Source organism: Nanorana parkeri, unplaced genomic scaffold (assembly GCF_000935625.1).
Source record: "Nanorana parkeri isolate BGI_ZX_2015 unplaced genomic scaffold, ASM93562v1 scaffold1991, whole genome shotgun sequence".
In the NCBI taxonomy this organism is placed as follows: Eukaryota; Metazoa; Chordata; class Amphibia; order Anura; family Dicroglossidae; genus Nanorana; species Nanorana parkeri.
Genome location: NW_017308259.1, coordinates 9,515 through 33,402, shown reverse-complemented (window position 1 = coordinate 33,402; position 23,888 = coordinate 9,515). Strand labels below are relative to the sequence as shown.

The following is a 23,888-nucleotide window of genomic DNA, read 5'->3' as shown; positions in this document are numbered from 1 at the left end:
GTAGACAGATTTCCCCCAAAAAAGATGCCAAAACTGAATCAGGTGTGACAGGCGTTACTATTGTCCCCCCACCTGCTGACAAGTCTCCAGTAAGTAACAAGCAGTTAGGAATATACACCCCAATAAAGATGCAGTGTCCTTCAATGAATGGAGAGAAAGCGATTTTACAGTGAGTACAAAAATCCTATTTCCTCTTCCGTTCACTGAAGAACACAAGAATCAGATCAAAGATAATTTACCATAGGGACGTCACAAAGCAGTAACAGGCAGAGGGGTGGGCACAAAACCAATTTTTCCACGAATAGAGACCACTCTAAAGGGCAGCCTGCAAAACCTTGCGCCCCAAGCCAGCAACCGCAGATGCCAAAACATCCACATTATAAAACTTGGCAAAGGTGTGAACAGAAGACCAAGTAGCGGCCTTACAAACCTGAGAAACAGAGGCACCCTGACGAAAAGCCCAAGATGCCACAATAGCCCTAGTAGAATGAGCGGCAAAAGAAAATGGAAGCTCACGCCCCTTAAAGGCATGCGCCTGAACAATCATGTTACAAATCCATCCAAAGATGGTAGCCAAAGACGCGGCCTGGACCTTCAGAGGGCCCTCCGTAACCACAAACAAGGAATCCAACTCATGGAAAGAAGCAGTAGCATCCAAATAAACACGGAGAGCGCGAACCACATCTTAACAGTCTAGCACTCTCTGTGAACAGGCTTTGGACATAGAGAAGGCAAACAATGGCGACTTGCATGACAAGGCCGCCAACTCCGAAACCCTGCGAACGGAGGTTATCGCCACCAAGACGGCCACTTTTTGGGACAGACTCGGAAGCAGGATCTCCCTCAATGGCTCAAAGGGAGACTCCCGCAAAACAGAGAGCACAAAATTCAGATCCCAAGGCGGCAAAGGAAACCGAACAGGAGGATCAATATGTGTAACCCCCTGAACAAAAAGGTGCAAACCAAGGCATTTGACGCCAAAAGCCGCTGAAAAAGGTCAGGGCCGAAACTTGGCCCTTAACCATCCACTCCACGTCGCAGAAAACGCAAGAAGTCTGCCATGAGGATGACAGAGATGCCTTCCGCTACTATCCTGTGCAGAAGACGAGGCAAAAGATACAGTGGAGGGAATGCATAAATCAGACCTTAACGGTCCCGTGAGCCCACCAGGGCATCCACCACCTCCGCCCAGGGATCCTGGGCCCAGGTAATGAACCAATCGACCTTCCGGTTGAGATGCAGGGAGATCCACTTCTGGCATCCCCCAGTGAAGGCAGATCTGATAAAAGATCTCTGGGTGCAAAGACCGTTCCCCCGGATCCACTGACTGGCGACTGAGATAGTCAGCCTGCCAATTGTCTATCCCAGAATGTACATAGCAGAAAGAGCTGGAACATACTCCTCTGTCCAGGAGAAAATCCTGGCCACCTCGAGCACTGCGACCACGCTTCTTGTGCCACCTTGATGGTCTGAGGTGACCACAGTCCAGCGGGGAGAAGGAAGGATTTTCTCGACACAAGAGCCAGAGACCGAAGCCACCAAAACGAGGGTAACTCTCATCGCTCGAGACACCTGAATCTCCCTGTCCAGCGACAAGGAAGACTTGCCCCACTGCGACAAGATGTCCCCCTGTAAAATTCTGGTGTGATGCTGCGCGTAAGGCACCGCCTCGAAGGAGGCTACTATGAGGCCCAGCACCTGCATGTGGAAGCGGATAGTCAACCACCGACGAGACCGAAACAGCCCTCACATGAGAGTGGAGTTTCAGACATTTTTCCGGAGGGAGGAAAACCTGGGCCAGAACAGTGTCCAGAATCAGACCCAGATAAGCCAGACGCGGGGACGGCAGCAGAGAGGACTTCCGGAAGTGCAGAATCCATCCGAACTCCTCCAGGGACTGCAAGATACACCACCAGAGAGGAATGCGACTCCGCCTTCAAGAGAAGGTTGTCCAAATACCCCACAATCGAGCTTCCCCGACAGCGCAACAATGCCAGAACCAGGGCCAACACCTTGGTGAACACTCGAGGGACCGATGCCATATCAAAAGGCAGAGCCAAAAACTGGAATTGCTCCTCCCCCACCGCAAACCGAAGATAACACTGATGGGCGTGATAACCGGAGCCATGAAGGTAGGCATCCTTGATGTTGATTGAAGCCAGCACATCCCACTGGAGACACGCCACTGCGCAGATCTGATAGATTCCATCTGAAACCTGCGTATCCACACAAAGGTGTTCAATCGTTTGAGATCCAGCAAGGGTCGAACCCCCTCTTTCTTGGGCACGGTAAACAGATTTGAATAAAATCCTTTGAACCTCTCCAAGGAGGGCCATGGAACGAGAACCCCTTGGGACAAGAGGTCCCCCACCGAATGGTGAAGATCCGCGAGTCGCTGCAGAGAAAGGAGCGTGTTGGAAGGAAAAAAACCTGTCCCCGGGACGAGACAGAAACTATCTTGTCAAGCAAAACAAACGACAAACGCACTCAACAATTTGTTACCAGTTATACAGTAAGGTATAACTGGTAACAAATTGTTGAGTGCGTTTGTCGTTTGTTTTGCTTGACCGATTTGGTGCAGCGATGCATGGGGTTTCTCATCTGCCATTAGGATGTGCGGAATCCCTTGTGTGTTTCTGTGCCTTTAAGGAGGTTGGGCGTCCTCCTGACAAACCTGCACCCAATTTGATATCTTCTGTCCCCATGTGCTCCAAGATGGAGACTCTCATAGTTTAGAGTTAGGACCGCACTATAAGAGGTTACTTTGGCGCGGCAGTGCGGCTTACACATCCTCAGCAGAAGACGTGTATCCAAACCTCTGTCATTATCCTTAGTGGTGAGACATGTTGTTTTACATGCTGGTTTTGTGAGTGTGCCATGATGCCTTTCTGCTGTTTTACAGAAACTATCTTGTAGCCCGATGAAACCAGGGCTACAAGCAGTATAGGCAAAAAGTTAAAAAGAAAAAAAAAATCGCTTTAACAGCGGTTTAAAATTACCCCGTTTTCGCCGCGCGCTCCCCCCCGAGAATCCGAAACTGCTCGGGCGGCCGCAAAGCATCTTGGGGCGGGCGCATGCGCAGTTCAGATTTTCGGCCAGGAGACGAGCAGAGACGCGTGCACCCACATGCAGACACCGTAGGATCAGAAGTGCCAGCAAGCAGAGAGGAGTCAGCGCTGGATCGGAGAGACGCCGCACCACAGTAGGGACAGATGAAAACATCAGGAAAGAAGAGGACGATCGGCTTAAGAAACCTCATACCTACTGTACCAGGGGGGAACAGTTCAGACTCCGAAACAGCGACCGCCACCACCAGCAAGGGGGGGCAACGACTTAAGGGAACCCACACGGAAGCATGGCAATTAGGGTGTACAGGGATGGTGGAAAAATGCCCCCGACCGTAGTCGCAGCTCTGCCAGCCTGTGTGGAGTACTGTGACTGGTAGGCCGAGACCCCCAGTCATATGTACCCCACCGGGATAAACCCACCGGTCAAAACAAAGTCGTCGCAGCCGACCCACAGTGGCAGAGTCTGCATGCGCTTGCCGGCCACACAGGGGAGGCTACAAGGATCCACAAACATCCAGCCTGTCGCCCTGACGACACTTGCTAGAAGGTCCAGCGGAAAAAAAAGGATAAAACCAGACAAGAATTCCTGAGAAAAAAAATTGAAGCAACTTACTCCAGACGCTAGGCAAAAAACTGGAGACATGTCAGCAGGTGGGGGGTTTGGCCACCAGAAGAGGCCGCCCCTCGGCTGTTTTGTGCCTAGCATCCTTCTCCTGCAGGTGGCAATATTACCCTACAGTACATGATCTTCTATCTGATTCCTGTGTCCTTCAATGAACGGAAGAGAAATATATACAGTGTGGAAAATACAGGTGAAACTCGAATAATTAGAATATCGTGCAAAGTTCATTTATTTCACTAATGCAACTTAAAAGGTGAAACTAATATATGAGATAGACTCATTACATGATAATTCAAGCCGTGATTTGTCATCATTGTGATGATTATGGCTTACAGCTCATGAAAACCCCAAGAACCCCAAATCCACAATCTCAGAAAATGAGATATTACATGCAATCAATAAAACAAGGATTGTACATAGAACAATATCGGACCTCTGAAAAGTACAAGCATGCATATGTACTCAGTACTTGGTTTGGGCCCCTTTTGCAGCAATTACTGCCATTACTTTTGCACGATATTCTAATTATTCGAGTTTCACCTGTAAGTATTTGATCCCCTGCACATTTTGTAAGTTTGCCCACTAAAAAATTACAGACCACTAATTTCTTTGTATCATAGGTGTATTTTAAATGATAGAGACAGAATATCAACCAAAAATAAAGAAAAAAATACATGATATAAACGTTATAAATTGAGTTGCAGTTCAGTAAGTAAAATTAAGTATTTGATCCCCAAGCAAAACATGACTTACTGGCAGACACAAGTTGGTAAGAGGGAAGGGCTGGACTAAAACGACGGGGGAGCCGTGTACTAGGGGGTGTGAAAGGACACAGAGGGGAACAACGCTAATTCGTGAACCGAGGTTCAATGGCCCAGGAGGCACTCTTGGGACCAACTAGTGGGGGTAGCGAATCTGCACCTAGGCGGAGCAGTGCTCCGTGGGTACAACAATGGAACATAACCAGACCAACATTACACATAACCTGTAAAATAACAGTAACTGTAGTCGTGATGAGAGTACCACCTGTCTGTCTAGGAGCCCGCATGGCCATGTTAGGAAACGGCGGAGGGGGTGACATAGACCCGAACCCCCCGGAGCCAGCCCCACCTGGAACCAGAGGCATGTGCCCGGGGCTCTAGGTGTGAGGTCCCCCCCCCCCAGTTGGTCCCGGGGTGTGACCCCCCCCCCCCCAGTTCCCGAGTAACCGACGCCTGGCTCCACGACAGTGAGCGATCCCATACAAAGTATCATGCAAAGCATAACCCAACAATTAGAAAACCTTTATGAGGCAAAGCACTGAACATAACATGACCCCAAAACCCCTGAGAGCCGTTCACACATGGCCTGGTGGCCAGGCGGGTCAATGGGGGGTGGCAGATCTGTAGAGTAGGCCCCCATCAGGCGGTATCCAGGAGGGCCTCGGGCTTCTCTCAGCAAGGGGGGGCCTCTGTGACTGGTTTGCGGCCACTGAGGTGTCCGTTTGAAAGCGTTGTACAACAGGTCCCGAGCACCCCCTAGTGCTTGTGGAATGACCCAGGGAGTCGGTAACAGGGCTAGGCCTGGGCTGGGGGAGACTCTCCATTCCCCGTCACGCTAAGGGTCTGAAACATCCCCGGACCCAGTCCTCGGGCTCGACAGGTTCGAATGAGGGCGGGAGAAGAAAAAGGATGCAAAGTCTCACCCTGATCCAGGCTCCGCGGCCTCCACGACCGCTTCGGATGGGCGAACAGGTCGGTCACAGGATGGAGAGCGGCGTGCCCGCCGGGCTCTACGCAGCTTCGGTGCTGCAGCCTGGTCCTCTGGAAAGTAGGCCAGCCAGTCCGGGAGTTGTAGGACAGGTATGTCCAGGAGCTCACACAGGGCAGGCACATCAGCCCTCGAGGAACACGGACCCACCTTTGCGGACGTGTAGACGGATGGCGTACCCTCTCCGGTAGATAGCTCCTGCCTGACAGATTGCATCCAGGAGGGGACGCATGAGGGCCCGGCGGCGAAGGTTATTCCGGGAGATGTCTGGTAGTATCTGTAGTTGGGCCCCATCGAACTCCACGGGCTGCTTCAACCATGCCTGGCGTGCTGCATCAGGTAAGAGTGAGCCTCGTGGTGAGGATGGCGGATCAACAACCGGTGCCATATTGGATTGGTCTCGGCTGTGGGTCCCGTTGCGCTTAGAGGAGAAATAACGCTGCAGAGACGGGGTTCCTCTTTGTGACGGGGGTCCCCCCTCTTTCCTGCACTTTGACATCGTCAGGTAGGTCTATATATTGTGGTATAAGTAGTTCTTGGCCGTCTGTAAGGTAACTGTTCCTCCTGCACACACACAACTCCCCCTTGAGTAAAAGTAAAATATTTTTCTTGTACAAGAAGTACAATACAGGACACAGGCAATTAAGAGATGACTGGGTTATATATGCAGGACTCACCATGCGATTGGACACTGCCTGTGAGGCAGTGGCGGACCTAAGGAACAAAGGGCCCTGGTGCAAGATTTTTTTTTTGGGCCCCCCCCAAAAACCCACAAACACAGCGCTCTCCTGGCGGTCACTTTCTCTCCTCCCCGCTGGGACACAGAGCAGAGCCCAGCAGGGAGAAAAGAAAGCATGGATGCACCGCTGTATCAGCAGAAAAATTGCACTTTCAGCCAATATGTTTTGGCGGCCAATATGTTTTGGCGGCCAATATATGGTGCAGCCCTTTTTACAGCAATGCAGAATGGCACAGGCTATAGAGGACTACACCCAATGTTAATGTTAGCACTTACCTTAACTGATGTCTCTTAATCCGATCTTCTTTCCTGATGTTTTCATCTGTCCCTCCAGCGGTGCGGCGGGTGTCTGATCCAGCGCTGACTCCTCTGTCATTGCTGGCACTTCCTGTCCCACGGTGTCTGCATGCAGGTGCATGCGTCCATATATTAAACCCTCCGGCTTTTTTGCATATATATAAGGCTAGCAAGCAGTAGATATATGCAACAAGTTTAAAAAAACAAAACGCTTTAACAGCGGTTTAAACTTAACCCGTCTCTCCTTGTCTCCCGCCCGAAAATCCGAACTGCACATGCACCCGCCCCAAGATGCTTTGTGGCCGCCCGAGCAGTTTCGGGTTTTAAGACAGGAGCGCGCGGCGAAGACGGGGTAAGTTTAAACCGACGTTAAAGCGTTTTGTTTCTTTAAACTTGTTGCATATATCTACTGCTTGCTAGCCTTATATATATGCAAAAAATAAAGCGGTTTTTTTTCCTCAACTTTTTGCTAGCCGTTGATATATATGCAAAAAAGCCGGAGGGTTTAATAACCCTTTAATACTCACCTGATCCCTGCAACGACCAGCAAGCGCAGACTCCAGACTCTCACGCTGTCAGAATATGCATACAGAGCTTGTCGGCAACTATTTAAACCGGCACGCTGTAAGAATTAATATATTGGAAGACACTGTCACTCCTCTCACTAGAGATACCACTGGGCTGCAGAGGGAACTTGAAGTCTGTAGAGCTAAGTTGGATGATCTGGAGAATCGCTCCAGACGCAATAATCTACACTTGGTTGAATTCCCTGAAAAATTGTAAGGTTCTCATCCAGAGTTATTTCTATAAGTCTGGCTGCGAGAAGCTTTTCCTGATTTTACACCATCCTCCTCATCCTTCAAAGAAAGAGCGCACCGCACTCCTCCATCTGCACCCCCTCCTGGATCGTCACCCAGGCCCCTTACTGCCAGACTCCTTAACTTCAGGGATAAAGTGGCGGTGCTCCGGGCCTGATTTTACCATCTTACCTGATTTCTCCGCCGAACGACAGAGATCGTCATTCCTAGAGATCAAAAAACGTCTCGGTCAGGAAGGTGTCACCTATGCCATGATGTATCCTGCTAAGCTTCGTGTGACAGCTGATGGTAAAATGCACTTCTTCGCAAGGCCTGTTGAAGTATCTAAATGGATGGATGGTAAAGGTCTTCCTCAACGCAGATGGCGCCGCAATGATGACCGTTGACCTGTCTGACTGAGGGAGCCTCTTCCTCCTTTAAGTGCCCTTTCCTTCACTGAGCTTTGGGCTGATTGCCCTATATGCTTGACCTGTGGACCTTATTGTTGCCCTGCACTGCTTTATTTTATTTTGTTGATCCTTCCTTGCTGCTGTGTGCGGACATAGTGTTCTTAATATTATGCTGGGTTTTCCTCCTACTTGGGAGTGAGCTTCTTTATACACTATCTCTGCTTGGGACCTGAATTTGTTTGGATCGGGTCCAGATCGGAGTGGTTACGCCCCCTGCCTTGTTGGCCTTGTTCTAACACTAGAATGTAGTTGTTTTGTTCAGGGTTTAAGCTTGTTAGAATTGGGTTAACAAGCGGGGAGGGATGGGGACAGTAGTTCTTGTTGGGTTTTTTGTTTTCAATATGTATGTTCTGTATTTAGGGCGGATAAGAATGTCTCAACCTCTTCAGTCTCTGTATACCCATGTATTCATCCTTATGCTTCTACTGCTATGACTTCCTTCTGATGGCTTATACATTTATTTCATAGAATGTCATTGTGCTGAACTCTAAACTCAAGCAGACATTAGTCTTTGATTTTCTTTACAAATATCGGCCTCATGTAGTATGTCACCAAGAGACTCCTCTGATGGGCTCTTAAGATATTAGCTCTGAAAAAAACTTTGGGTGGCAAAGTTCTTTAATGCTATATATTCCTTGCATTCCCGTGGAGTGTCGATTTTGAAAGCCAAGTCCCTCAGTGCTGAAATCCTCCTTGTCAAAACAGTTTGTAATTATTCATCTGACCATTGATGGGGTCGCTCTGACGCTGGCCTCTGTCTGTTCACAACCCTTCCCCCCCCTCCCCCCCGGATCTCTTGAGTACTATTACTCTTGCAGCGTTAGATATGTCCTTGGCTCCCCTGCTGCTACGGGGGGACTTTAATTCAGTCCCTGATCCCATTTTGGACCGTTTGGGAGGAGGGTGCCCCTGTACTAGCTTCTCCCATTGGATCAATAGTTTGGGGCTAATTGATGTGTGGCACTGAAAATGTCCGGATTCTAGAGTTTACTCCTGTCACTGCTACACATAAAACTCTCTCTATGATTGATTTAGCATTTGTTACCCCTTGGTTATGTGAAATAAGCTATCTCAGATCACACTCCTCTATTGGTTTAACTCTGCTGGGGCAATTCCTTTTCCACCCGTGTGTGGAGAATAAATTCCACCTGGCTATTTGACTCATTGGTGGCAGACGCTTGTGCACAGGCATATTGGTCACTATTGGAATGATCATGCCGCTGTGCCTTCCTCCTCCCTTAAGTGGGAAGCCTTTAAACCTACGCTTAGGGGGTCGTTTATGGCTGCCACTGGTGCTGCCAGTAGACTTGAGGAATCCACAATAGCCCTGGAAAAACATGTGGGCGTGGCTGAAAGCTGCCTATGTTTCTGACCCTTCTACAATAGCCTATAGAGATTGTATGGCGATAAAACGGGCTTATGATTTATCCCTCTTGGAAGGTACCAGAAAGAAAATGTTGTATACTCAGCAGAAGGTGTTTGAATTTGGTAATAAAGCAGGCAAGCTTCTGGTATACTTTACAAGACCTGAATATAACCCTACTTCCATCTCCTGCATTGTTTCCTCCACAGGACTTGTCACTCTTTCACAAGATATCATGGAGGCCTTTTTGTCCTTCTATGAAGAACTTTACACCTCCAGAACCATGTACGCTGATGACCATTTAGGGACCTATCTGTCTCAGGTTTCCCTGTCGTCCCTATCCCCTCGGGCTAAGGAGGAGTTGGACCTGCCAATTACTACTGATGAGATAGAGTCAGCGATCTCCCAGTTCCCTGCCAGGAAGACACCGAGCCTGGATGGGTTTCCAGTTGAGTGGTACTCTTCATAGGGCAAGGAGTTAGGACCGCATCTGCTAGGTGTTTATAATGAGGCTATCACGTACCTGGCTGGAGACTGGTTGGATGAGGAGGTTCCCCTTGCACCTTGTGTCCTTCAAACTCTGAGGATGGGAACAGAGCCTAAGAAACCGCAAGTAGCACGAGTGCCAGTAGATGTAGGCAGTAGGCAAATCCGTCCAGAGAATCAAGATCGGGTAAAGCAGAGCAGAGGTCACCCGTGCGGACAGCAGGGTACCAGAGCAGTAGGCAGAATCGAGGTTAGACAAGCCAGGGGTCACACCAGTCGGGAAGCGAAGTACAAGGGATGAGGCAGAGGCAAGGTCCAGTACCAATTCCAAGGTCAGAAGGCAGGCAGCAATCAGGTCAGTATATTGAGAATAATTTAGTCCCCATGATTAGCTTCTTTCAATTGAACACAAAACAATGGCAAGATTTACCCTTAGATATATGGATAGGGTCAATATTATTAAGATAATTTTTTTGCCTAAACTTTTCTACATTATGGCTAACTCTCCGTGTTACATCCCAAATATATTTTCCTAAAATTAATTCTATTAGTAATATATTTCTATGGCAGAGACATACTCCTCAAGTGGCTCTGCAGGTGTTACAGCTTTCGCGTTCCTCAGCGGGTTTGGCCTTCCATAAATTCCATGTCTACTATCTGGCCACACAGTTGGTGGTGATCCACGATTGGCTGCTCCCTCATTTGGGAAACACCTACACAGCGACTGAGTTTGCCATACTTACTTTGAATCACTTCAAAATATTTTTAGGGGGGGTCTCCGGCTTACATTCAGGTTCTGCTCTTATTTCTCTGACCCTTCGTATCCTTAAATATGTTATTAATTGGTTGCCTGTGGCTACATGGTCCCACTACACCTTCTCGCCTCGATGGGGCAATCCTTCCTTCCCAGAGCTGCAGCACCTACCAACAGCTGCCTTATGGTCCTCGAAGGGAGTCAAATCCCTCTCTCAATTGTTTCGGAATGGTGTAATGCTCACTTTCTCGCAGGTCAGGGAGGAGCTACAGGTCTCTCCGTCCACTTTTTTGCCATATTTTCAATTGCTTCATGCAGCCCGAGCCCAATTTGGATCGCTTTAGTTTATACAAGTTCAGCCCCCCGTAGAAAAGAAGTTACGTAGAGATATCTCCTCTAAATTGGTATCAACCTATTATGCGAAACTTATGGCCACTAGATTTTCCAGATTTGATAAATGTAAACAAAAGTGGCAGACACTCCTCCCGGATCTAGAACTGGATGATTGGTGTGATTTTGAAAATACATATAGGTCTTCTGTAAAAGCCTCCAGAGATAGAATATTGCAGATACATTTTTTTTACCAGGTCTATTATACCCCTTCTCATTTATGTACCTTGGGTCTCTAGCCCACCCCAAACTGCTTTACGCGCTGTGGTCAGAGAGCGGATTATTTTCACTCCATTTTGTCCTGCCCACGCATACATGCGTTTTGGTCTGACGTTACTTCTTTTATGGAGACTGGACTAGGTTTTCCGAACATACCGTATTTGCCGGTGTATAACACGAGTTTTTAGACTTAAGAACATCCCCCGAAATTCGGGATCGTCTTATACGCCGGGTATAGCCAGTTGGATGTGCGGGAATACAGTATACCGCGCTGAGCCAATCACGGCGAGCGATGTGTTCTATTAATGAATACAAAGCCTGCCGTGACTGGCTCAGCGCGGTATACTGTATGTAGCCGAAGCTACCGTACATACAGTATTACCGCACATCCAGCGGGCTGACAGATTAGCCTACCTGGCGGTCTGATTATTTATTTATTTCGGTTTTTGTTTTTTATAACTTTTTAAATTCCCGCCAGTTCAGCCCCCCTGCGACGCGGACGCTCGCAAGGGACGGAACCCGGAAGACGGAGGACACAGCAGGGATCGTGGACAAGGTAAGAGACTGTAATCCCGAGTGTGGCTCGGGGTTACCGCTTATGGTACTGAAAATTAACCCCGAGCCACACTCGGGAATACCGCCATGGAGGTTAGTGGGTGTATTTAAACGACGAGTATAGCCCAAAACCTATGTTTTAACAGAAAAACTAGGGGGTCGTCTTATACGCCCAGTCGCCTTAAACACCAGCAAATATGGTAGGTAACCCTCTCCTTTTGCCTCTTGCGTCTCTTTGGTGAGCTGATGTTGGATTCTGGGGCTCAAGCCCTTATTCAGATTTTCTGTGGTCAGATGGAAAAAGTGCAACAGATTGGCCCAGGTGGAGATTACTCCATCCACACAGTTAAGAGTAGATGGAGGAATCTGTTGCACCTTTTCCATCTGACCACAGAAAATCTGCAGATAATTGTAAGGTGTATGGCCAGCTTAAGAAGATAGAAGATTTAAGTCGATTTGTAAATATTTAATTGCATGTGTTTTAACCCCTTCGTGACGGAAGACATAAACTGTACGTCCCGCCATGAAGTGCCCAAATGACTGGCAATAATGTTATTATATTATCTGCAGAATCTATATGCTTTTGTTATTGACTAATTGGTAGTAAAATTTTATACATGTACTTTTATGATATCCAAACTATATTAATTATATATTGTTTGAGTGTACCCATTCAAATATATTAGTGTGTAGTATTAATATGTTTTTTTTTTTATATATATTTTAAGTGCAAAGAATTAGGTGGTACATGCCAATGCATTTTTTTTTTTTTAATGTGTGAAGAGCTAATTGGTCTTGAAACTAATTACATCACTTTCAAAGTATTTGGAGAAGGATTGTTAAGTGCCTTGGCAGATTTTCTTAAAGTTGTATATCTCTAAGTAGACTACAAGTCTGACGGGTGTTATCAGTTATTATCATTTTTTTTATATTCATGGCTTTCTCCAAAAGCTTAGGTCAGAGGTTATCTTTCTACTCGATCTTTAGAAAATAGTAAAATGAAATGAAATGCTCCCAACTTTTATATAGAACAATAGTGCCCCCTGGTGGTGATTGTGAGGGAAAGGTATAGGGTAAAATGATATATCTGACGTCATGGGTCACGTCAATAATCACGTGGAAGACCAAACCAAGCCAACATTCCAGGGGGGGATAAAGGGAGTAGCAGGAGCCAAGAGAGGGGATCCAGATCCAAATTCCAAACAAGGCAGTAAGGAAATAAATTCTAAGGGTATAGGTCGGAAGCTAAGGACGGCTGTCCAAAAGGGAACTGAACTAAAGAGAACCTGACTATCCCTTGTTTCTGAACTGTGACCGCTGACTTCTTTCAGACCACTAATTTTAAATTGCTGGTAAAGTATACATTTCTATCTTTATATTAGGCAATTGATTAGCCACATATATATATATATATTCGGATAGACCATTGAGTTCTTGTAGGATCTAGATTAATTTGAGATAATTTTAACTGCAGTACAAATTATGTCTTTCAATCTTGGGAGATAAATATATACATTTGTTATACACATTTGTATAATCTCCAGGAAACTGATTCCAGTTTCTAGTCAATGGCCTAGTCTGATAAATATTTAATTAAATTGGTGGAACTTTGTCTTTACTTTGGAATATAGTCTTGGCTTATAGCCAACCCTGTGCATGATGGGACAAATCTTGCCCATGCGCTGTTAAAAGTTTGAGTTTCTGAATATCTGTTGCTGGGAGAAGTCACATGTCAATTCTGAACCTTTTGTTTTCTTATTCTATGAGATACTGATAAGCAACCCATTGCAATTAAAGTGTCATTTTATTTGGTTACATTTATATTTTGAATAATATCCTGTGGTTACATTTTACGCATTACCTGGGTTATCAAATTGATTGATATTATCTGATACATATTCTTTGTTTGTCACCAATTATATTTTTATTGTTATTCTGCACTGATTTTTAATAAATATATATCTTTTGTATTCCTCTTATCTTCAAGTCAGCGCAAAAAAAAGAACTCGTGTAAATTTTGATTTATGGAAATAAGTTGGGAATCTCCTTAATTACAGATCCTTATTTGTTTCCATAAAAAGAAAACTGTATATCAGAGCAGTATAAACATTCTGACAATAGTGAGATTAATTCACAATGACTGCTTGATATAATTAAATAACATAAAAATGTAAAAAATGTTTTAAAAAATAGTAAAAAGTATAAAAATAAAATAAAGTGTAAAAAAATAGAAGTGACAAATAAAAATGATATATTTAAATATATTTTTATACTATCAAAATTAACCCATACAATGAAAATCTGCAGCTGAGCTGCAGATTTGTTTTTCATCCTAAGGGGTGCATTTTTTTAACCCCCTCATGACAGTAATGTTCAAAGTATGTCGCTGTCACTGAGGCCCCGTTTACACTGAGCAATTTATCGCGAGGTAATCCGCGCGATATCGCGGATATTTACAGCGCGATATGGCTCTCCAATGCATCTCAATGGGGCTTTGTCCGTCGCTGTCGTGGTTCATGTGTCGCTACAGCAGGACCCTTTTTGGAGCGGATTTTGCCGCGATTCTAGGTTGCTCAATGCAACCATTTGCGCGATATCGCGCAAAATGCAAATCGCGCGACAAATGCACGATTTGCAAATCGCTCAGTGTGAATGGGGCCTAAGTGTGACACTTTGTGAAAGTGACATTGTATGCCAGGTGACCACTTTTAGCGAAAAAATATTAAAATGTTAGGTTTTAGTTTTAGGCCGAAAAGTAAATAAAAAATTCTACAATCCTAAGGATGTGAGGTTTTTCCAAATAAAGGACAAATAAATGAATGTATTTATTGCATTTTTTTTTAGCTGTGCTGTTTTTGTACAAAAATACTACAAATCAAAACTGGGGGGGAAAGTGTTTTCTTTACGTTTTTTCCTCTTTTTTTTATATTTTATTTGTCCTAAGTGAGGCGTTAGGGCTATATATTTATTTCACATATATGTACCTATCTGTCCTCTAAAAAACAATATGTAATACGTGTGGGTGCACTTTGTAAGAAAGTATATTACCGACGTGGAAGAATCACACAGCAAAAATGTCAAAAGTGCGTCAGTCATTTACGAACAGAAACTAAAAACAAGCTCATTCATGAATGGGTTAATTAATGGGTTTCTTATTCATACACAACGGTAAACAGATAAGAGATTTTGACAAAGGTGACAAACTACTTATATAGTTACTACATATTTCAATTGCCTACAGCAGGTAAGTTGCAAGTTGCAACCTCATTGCTATCCCCTAGTTCTGAAGCATCTGTGCTTGGGGAGAATAGCCTTTTTTTGGGGACCTCTCTCAAATTACTCACCCAATCCTGAAGAACATGTGGTCTGGTTGAAAAACTCATAAAAACACAGAGGTATTGCACTATAGACAGCTTTGCATATTAGCTTCAAAAAAAATCCTGATGCCATGACAACTTATTAAATGAACTTAAGGCAGAAAAAGCTGCTGGCAAAATTTTGGAGAATCAACACATGTGCCTGTATTCGCCAGGGTTTTACAAATATACCTTTGTAACGGAATGCAATTCTGTGTTTACATTACAGTACCTGAGAAATTACTTTGAAGGCAGCTGTCTTTCCAAGCTTTTCTCCTCCTTTTGTAACTGACTCAGCCGAATGTTTGGCAGTTTTTGCGGCTTCCTCAACCCCTTCTCGGATCTTGCGTCCAAAATCACTCTTAGTAACTTCATCAAGACTCTGTAAACAAAATAATGGAGGTAAGGTACACCAACACATATTTGCAACACATTTAAATAATATAACACTTTGAATATTTGTTCAATTCAATGTAATTAATGGAAATGCTTATAAGATGCTGCAAGTATTTCTTCCATTTATTAATTACATTATTTCATGTGGTATATATATCTTGATAAAGGTTTTCAGTGAGGGAACTGTGCAATCTAGGACATTCAGATACAGCTTCAGCTAAATCACATCGCCTCTACATAGCTTTTAATAAATATTGCATGTGTGTATGTATATACCTTAAAATTAACAAATAACCAAGCTCTACTACATAACAAAGGCATAACAGCTAATGCTACCCTGTCATGTGTCAATTTAACAGGTTGCCTTTGAGGGTAACAGGAGAATTTGTGAATGTATAATGTATGGTCTTGAAATCTTGTGGAATTTTATGGGATGCGTCAAGGGTTTTCTTCCTTCATTGTTTATGTTTGGTAGGCACTCAATTTCATGAGAAACTATCTTGACAACCAAGTATATGTAATCAACTTTTACTGATATAACTTTGCTTGGATGTATGTATTTAGCACTTTACCATACAGCAAAGTGTTTACATGTGTTCATAAATGTCACATTATTACTTCATAAAAGGTCCCTCAGACTGTGTGTAGTTCTTAAATGTAAACCAGCTGTTATACCGAGCGTGGGTCTATAAGAGGAATGATTACTAATGGAAGTGTGATAAATGTGCAGAGCACATATTTGTGTTTCCATTGTAAAGAAAAGATTTGTCATAAAGAAGCCAATGAAGCCATCTTCTGCATCATGCATCATGAACAGCCAGACAATAGTGTTTGCGTAAAAGTTGTAAATCTATTTAACTCCACCTGTTGAAGATCCCTCTGAAACAAGCCCAATCACTTTACTCTTTATCGTGTCAATGCCATTTTTACCCACTTGAAGTCCGCGGTGTTAAACCCCCTTCCCATCCAAGCCATTTTTCAGTATTCAGCACTGCGGTACTTTGACTGACATTTATTCTGTCATGCAACGCTATACTGAAATGAATTGTATACCATTTTTTGTGGACAGATAGAGCTTTCTTTTGGTGGTATTTAATCACCACTGATTATTTTTTACTATATTAAAGGAAAAATTACAGAAAAAAAAAACAAAAAACTGTTTCCCCTTTATTAAATTATAAAACATTTATTATTACCCAATTTTTTGGTAAAATATAAGAGATGGGGTCACGTCGGGTAAAAAAACCCCAAACAAGTCAAGCCTTAAAATTGCGCGCACATGCGAAACCTCAAAAAACTACAATACCCAAAATTGGCCATAGGCGACGCTTTAAAAGCTTTTACCGCTCATCAGTTTAGTGTTATCCGTGATTGATGGCCCTAAAATGATTACTCTCACTCCGATGTTTGTGGCGATATATGTGCGTAAACGTGGGGGACTTTACTGGGTTTTTTGGGTTTTTTTTTCCAAAATAGATTCTTATTTGGGTTTTATCAGGACAACAAGCAAGGATAATTTTTTACTTTTTTTATTTATATTTATTTATTTTTTTACACTTATTGTTATTGCTATTGCATAGGGGGATAACAATCATCAGCTTCTTTTCTCTGGCTATAGCAGCCAGATGACTGACAGGTGAATGCGGAAGTGATGTAATACACTTTACATCACTTCCGCATTCTGATCTCCCTCCAATCTTACCTCCTGACGCCCTCCCGGGCCGCAGATGGGCTAGCGGATTCCGGGATTGAAGGTGAGGGGGGGGCAGCAGCGGCGGCACTCGAGGGGGGGGGGGTCGGACGAACAAATCACCCCATACAACCGATAGGCGGCTATAGAGCCACTGAGCAGTTGTATGTGAAACAGCCGGTAACGGCTGTGCAGAACGGACCGGTTTTTCCTGCCCGGGGGCGCGCGCGAGCAGGAAAAAAATGCCGTCTGCCAAATGCGAGTGTCTGCCGTCCGTCCACTTTTTCTCAACGGGCGGACGGCAGGAGGTTAAACTTGATTTTGAAGATTTTCAAAGTATGCCGCTCCAAGTGAGCCTAAAACCTTAACTTCTTCTTTGCAAATCAAACAAAGTTAATACTGCATATAGGGCAACAACTAATCGATTGAAATTGATAATGAGAATCATTGTCAACTATTCTCATTATCGATTAGTTGATATCGATTAGTTGATTCACCTCCCCCCCACTGCTCTGCACCTCCGTTCTCCTCCTCGCTGGGAACAGCTACATGCTGTGTTCTGTGTCCCTGTGAATTATAGGGGACACAGAGCGCTGCAGCCAGTGCCCATCAGGCAGTAGAGAGCGCTGTGCCCCGTTCCTCCTGTTGTGCCAAGTTTCTTCCGCCGTGCCCCGTTCCACCTGCCGTGCCATATTCTGTGCCCCATTCTTCCTTGTGCTGTGCCCTGTTCCTCCACTGCTCCCCCCTGCCCCCTCTACTATCGGAGGTAGAAAGAAAGCCTGTGTCAAATCTCTCATCCGGCAGCTGAGAGCAATAGCCAGTCTGCTACTGGCTATTTCAAATTGCAGTAGCCAATAGCAGGCTGGCTATTGCACCTGTCCACTGCCTGCTGTCAATCAGCAGAGGGGGACCTGCAGGAGTACTTTTTTCTTCAGTTCCCTCTTCTGTTGTTTGACAGCAGGTGGGTGCAATAGCCATCCTGTTATTGGCTATTGCAATTTAAAATAGCAGGCTGGCTATTGCTCCCAGCCACTGTCTGTTGTGTTTACATTCAGCAGCCTCAGCTGTCATTCCCCAAGTAAGTGGAAAGGTGACATTAGGGGTCTAAATTGACCCCTAATGCCACCTTAAAGAGGACCTGTCACCACCAATGTGCCATCACATAGGGCTTTTGAGCATATATATTTATATATCTATATAATTGTTTTCTCTTCTTTTTCCACTTTTGGTGCGTTATTTTAAATGAAAGGTTTTTTTTTGGTTTTTTTTTGTTTTTTTTTTTTCTTATATTGGCTTAGAGTTTTACAATTCATATTATTTTAAATCCATTAAACTAATTGAAATGTCTAATATAATACATTAAATTATTTCAAACATTTTTAAAAAGGTGGGAAAAGTCATGTTTGTTTTCATCCTGACAAATTCTGCTGTGGTAGGTGCGTTGTGGTGCCATTCATTTTAATGGCACCCCAAACGCACCTTATGTCTGCAGTGTGATCACCCACACTGTAGGGCATGTTAATGCAGTGCCATGCGTTCCAGTGTGCAAAAAATCTTTGTAACACACCATTTGAGTATTTCATTAAAAATAAAAGATGGTATTTTAAGATGAAAATAATCGTTTGTTGCAGCCCTAACTGCATATAGACACTCATAACCCCATAATACATATAACTATGGTAATATCAGCATGTTACATTCATAAAAATGGTTGATTGGGTTGGGACTGTTGAGATCTTTTTCAGAAGTGTAGGTAAGCTCACTTTAGATAGATACGCATGAACTGGCAATGTAATATTCTGATATTATTGCCATAGTTATAAATATTTGTGGGGTTATGAGTGGCTATTTGTGGTTTTAGCACCCTCTGAAGGTGCAGTGAAAAAAGTGAACACTTTCAACATTAGCTTATACTGCATACGTTTTGTTTGATTAAGTGTTCTATGAACTAATGCAACTTCTGTTAGGCTAGAAGTAAGCCTACTTAGATAACCACCTCCAATTGCAATAATGTTCCACCTAAATCCTAGTTGGCCTACCCATTAGGTATTTCCTGAGATATTAAAGACTAGGGCAGCAACTAACAGTTATTTATTTTTTTAATCGTTTTACCGAAACGATTAAAGAAGAAAAAAAAAAAACATCTTTTATTTAACATAAAATACACAAATGCAATGCTACAAAGTTTACTTCAGAATAAATTGTTATGCACATTTTTTTGCAAATCGCACGGCATTGCAGTACCGTGCGTTTCAGTGCGGGCGATCAACTTGCAGACGGGAGGCGTTTTTGGGTGCCATTGAAATGAATGGCACCAGAGCACACATTTGCACACCAGAGCAAAAAAAAACCTCTTTTCAAGCACATGATGGGTTAACTGAAGGAAACACAGCTTCACCTTATTTACCATAACATAGTAAATATTTACTTTACAAACTGAAATTTCATTTTAAGTGAATAGCCTCTCCCCCTTTAAATCAACCCCAGTGTCCATAACACATGAAGTAGATAAGAAAAAAAGTCAAACTAAGCAAACATGGCAATAATATTTACCTTTTACAATTGAAAGCAAAGGTTATTCTCACCAGAAAACAAATCCGTATGTCATTGATATGATAACTTTCCATTTTTGACATAAATACCAAATGTTGTATAGTTTAGCGTTTGTTGAACGCAAAATCAATGAAACATTTGCACCAAATTATGTTCTGGATTTACAACCTTGGTACTTCTCAAAACATAAATGAATATAAAAAAGTTTGAATAAAACATGATTAATTACAGATGTATCTTCACGTATTCTGGTCTTATCTTGGCTTAGCCTTTATCTGGACGGAGGTCAGGGAGGAATATCTGACTGGGTGGATTTGTCGTCTGACCCTGCAGCCTATCTTCCCCATCTCTCGAAATTTGAGACATCGGTATAAAAACTCCCTATTGCTTCATCTCTTGAATGCAGCCAAGCAGTGCATTCCCGCCCTGTGGAAGCAAACCTGTCCTACTCAAGCACTGTGGTTCTCCAAGATTAAGGAGATTGAGCTGATGGAGGGCCTTACTGCCTCCTTATACCAACAGTAAGACAAGTTCAACCAAACCTAGTTCTATTGGCAAGCTTCACCTTTTCAGATGCTTATAACAATGTCATGTTGAACGCTGATTCATAGGATGGCTGAGACTCTCGGGTTGCTCTGCACTCTGGTATGATCGCCCTCTTTATTATTCCGCTAAAACCTATCCCTCATGAATGATGAGCCTGTTCCTTTTCCATCTATTTTTTGTTTTTCTAGATAGAGGCCAAAGGGCGCTGGAAAAAGATCGCCATGGCTGAAACTTAACCTTTGACAGTACTAAGCACCAAACACTGACCCACTCCTCTTTGGAGGAATGCCAGGAGCCTAGCCACAGAAAAGGTGCGTGGCGACACCTGAAGAGACTTACACCATGAGATATAGGCCTTCCAAGTACGATGGTAAATCTTTCGCAATGTAGACTTACGATCCCTAAACTTAGTAGAGATAAAAAGAATCAGACATTCAACAGAATTCAACAGAAACTTGGCTAGGCAGTGCACATGACTGGGCAACCAATGTACAAGGGTTTAACCTGTTCAGGAGGGACAGGGTTGGTAGAAAGGGGTTAGAAGGGGGGAGGGGTATGCATGTATGTAAAAAACAATCTAACTGTGCACATACAAGATGACCTCATGACAGAGTTGTGATGGTGTAGAGTCCTTGTGGCTAGAACTAGGTAAGACTGAAGCTAGTTGTAAAATAATTGTGGGTGTGTGTTATAAACCCCCGAACATAGATGAAGAGGAGGAAGCTATCCTGCATTCCCAAATAGAAATAGCTGGGAAGCAGGGAAATGTTGTTATAATGGGTGACTTCAATTACTTGGACATTGATTGGTTAAATGGAACCTCTCATTCTATAGAGGCTGGCCGTTTTCTGAACGTGTTGCGGGACAATTTCATGAATCAGATGGTTGAGGGCCCAACCAGGAAGAATGCAGTACTAGATTTATTCATTGTATTCATTTTTAATAATAATATTAATAATAATACATTGGGTAATAGTGATCACAGGGTGATTACTTTTAATGTTGGGTACAGAAAAGAGAAGTATGTTGGTTTGACAAGAAATTTCAGAAAGGCAAACTTTGATAAGCTACGCCAGCTAGTATGCGACACTAAATGGGACAACTTCCACAGAAAGGATGTCCTGGAGCTGGAGAGCGTCCAGAGAAGGGCAAAAAAACTAAGGGACTGGAGGACCAAAGCTATGAGACAAGGTTACCAAATGTAAACTTGTTATGCTACAAGTGAGGCAATTAAGAGGGGACATGATTTTGATGTACAAAATGTTTAGTGGTGGTGGCAACATCAGCAATAAACTTTTTACAGTAAACTCCATAACAAAGACTAGAGGCCACCACCTAAAATTGGTGGAGAAAAGATTTAACCAAATGGGGCAAAGGGGCTTCTTTTCAGTTAGATCAGTTAAAGTCTTGAACCCAGCAGTGGTATCAGCTGAGAGTATTGAATCATTCAAAAAGCATTTAGACACCTTCCTCAGAGACCGTAACATACAGGGGTACAGGTACTCTTAAATACAAGATCACACAATGACTCGTATACACACATATAAATGCACACACACACACGGTTGAACTTGATGGACCTGTGTCTTTATTCAACCTCAAATACTATGTAACTATGTAGCCCTCTACCCTTAACACCTGGCTTTTAATAGCCACATTGTTAAAGCCAGCGACTTTAAAGATGGATTGTAAATGGGGCCTTGCGACGCAGATGTAGAGGAAGTCGCTACGAAACATCCGTGACCAGACATATCAGATGTGCATACCAGGGACGCCAAGGCCAATTCGGAGCTAGCAGAAAAACCAGAATCCCCTTGACCTCCACCTGCCGCAGAACCCTTGGTAGAAGCTTACAAGGAGGGAAGCCATAAATTAGTTCTTACTTGTTCCAAATTTGGATGAAGGGCCCATTCCCTTGATCCAGACCTTGACAACTCTTAATATGTGTGCCAATTTTCCACGGACAGAGCTGGAACGTGACTTTCCGCCCAATGCAGGAATCGAGACACCTCCAGCGCAGCGGCCCGACTCCTTGTGCCTCCCTGATTTATATAAGCCATGGCCGTGGCATTTTCTGACTGAATCCTAACATGATGCCCACGCAGGAGATCTGTCCATTTGCAGGAGGCGAAGCCTGATCGGCAACCGTTTCAGGACATTGAATCAGTAATTCGGACTCCTCCCTGGTCCAGCCGCCCTGTGCTGACCATTGCCGGTCACCCCACCCTCAGCCCAGGACACTGGCATCTGTCATCACCACCACCAGGGCATTGAAAGAAAAGATTTCCCGTTCATCAACAATGGCGATCGAAGCCACCACACCAGAGAGGTCTTGACCAACCGCCTCTCCCACATTTGCCTGTCAAGCAACGAGAGCGACTTGCCCCACTGAAAAAGGATCTCCCGCTGCAGAATCTGTGTGTGGTATTGTGCATATGGAAATGCCTCACACGCAGAAAACATTAGTCCGAGTGCCTGCATGCACGTGTAGATCGAGGCCCAAATCGCGCCCTGGCGAGACAAGTGTCTAGAATCAGGCCGAAGTGATGGCAACAGGACATATTTCTGGACATTAAAATCCGCCTCCAATGTGTTTATTGCCACCGCCAGATTGGCATCCAGGTCCGAACGAGACTCTGCCCGAAGACGAAGGTCATCTGGGTATGCCACAATCGCGATCCCCCGCTGTCTCAGCAGGCCAAGAACCGGAGCCAAAACCTTGGTGAAAATGGGAGTGGCAGGCGCCATGCCAAAAGGAAGGGCCACAAACTGGAAATGCTCCTCTCCCACCTCAGAAAGCATTCAAGTGCGGAACAAATCGGGACATTTAAGTAGGCATCTTTGATATTGATCAATGCCAGAAAATCTCCGATGGAGAGGACACCACCGAACAGACTCCATCTTGAACTTCCAAACCTTGACGAACCCATTGAGCGCCTTAAGATCCAGGAGCGGGCGGACACCCTTCTTCTTGGGAACAGTAAAGAGGTTTGCGTAGAAGCCCCACAATCTTTCTGACGGTGAACTTGGACCACCACCCCAGAGCGCAGCATGTCCTGAATTGCCACCTAAAGGTCGCAGAGACGCAACAGGGAAAGACAAAGATTGGACAGAGAAAACAGGGTGGGGGAGGGGAGAGAAATTAGATTTTGTAACCCAAGAGAACAAGTTTGCAAACCCAACCGTCCAAGATGTGAGACAGCCAGCAATCCGCAAACCAACAAAGACGTCCCCCCAACTTAAGTTCATGCAAAAGAGGACATCTGAGCTGGCTTGGAAGGCCAGGATTTTTTGGAACGTCCGGAGGAGGACTTACCTGATTTCTGTCAGACATGCCTTCGGAGCAGATAAAGAAGGGCCCTGCTAACGCCACAGTTCCACATTTGCATACATGCGGCCAATTCCACATATGCAGGGGACACCCGTTCTCTCCAGACCCTACCCACTCAGTATGCGTCTGAGACACTAAGCCCATAGCCAGAACGGTGATGGTATACATAGATCGTGCAACTGCCTTCACTTTCCTGTCCGTCGGATCCTTAAAATAGGAGATTCCTACACCGGAAATCATCGTCACCTTCTTCAAGCGGGATACAGGAAGATTCACCACCGGGGGAGAAGTCCACTTTTTCAAAAAGCCATCGTCCAAAAGGTACTGCACAGAAAGCACTTAGGTAAAACAAAAGACTTAGCAGGGCATTTCCATTCCTTGTAAAAAAAGTAATATAAAAAGAAATGGTAGGGAAAAACTTTTGCCGACCATCGCGACTTGTACCAAAGGAGACCAGAATATCTGGTCGAACTCTCCCAGAATCCTCCAATTTAAGAGTCTCACGCT

General features: G+C 44.4%; 1 protein-coding gene across 1 annotated transcript in view; it reads right to left on the bottom strand.

Annotated features, from left to right (window-relative positions):
- LOC108800320 (mitochondrial import inner membrane translocase subunit TIM44-like) overlaps window positions 1–22,852 on the bottom strand; it is a 207,288-nt gene extending 184,436 nt beyond the window's left edge. The window contains exons 1-2 of the mRNA XM_018572296.1: window positions 22,373–22,852; window positions 15,098–15,247 (exon numbers count right to left, since the gene is read on the bottom strand). Coding sequence (XP_018427798.1) covers window positions 15,098–15,247; window positions 22,373–22,852 — 630 coding nt within the window. The remainder of the gene's footprint in view (window positions 1–15,097; window positions 15,248–22,372) is intronic.
- Between the last annotated feature and the right edge of the window lie 1,036 nt (window positions 22,853–23,888).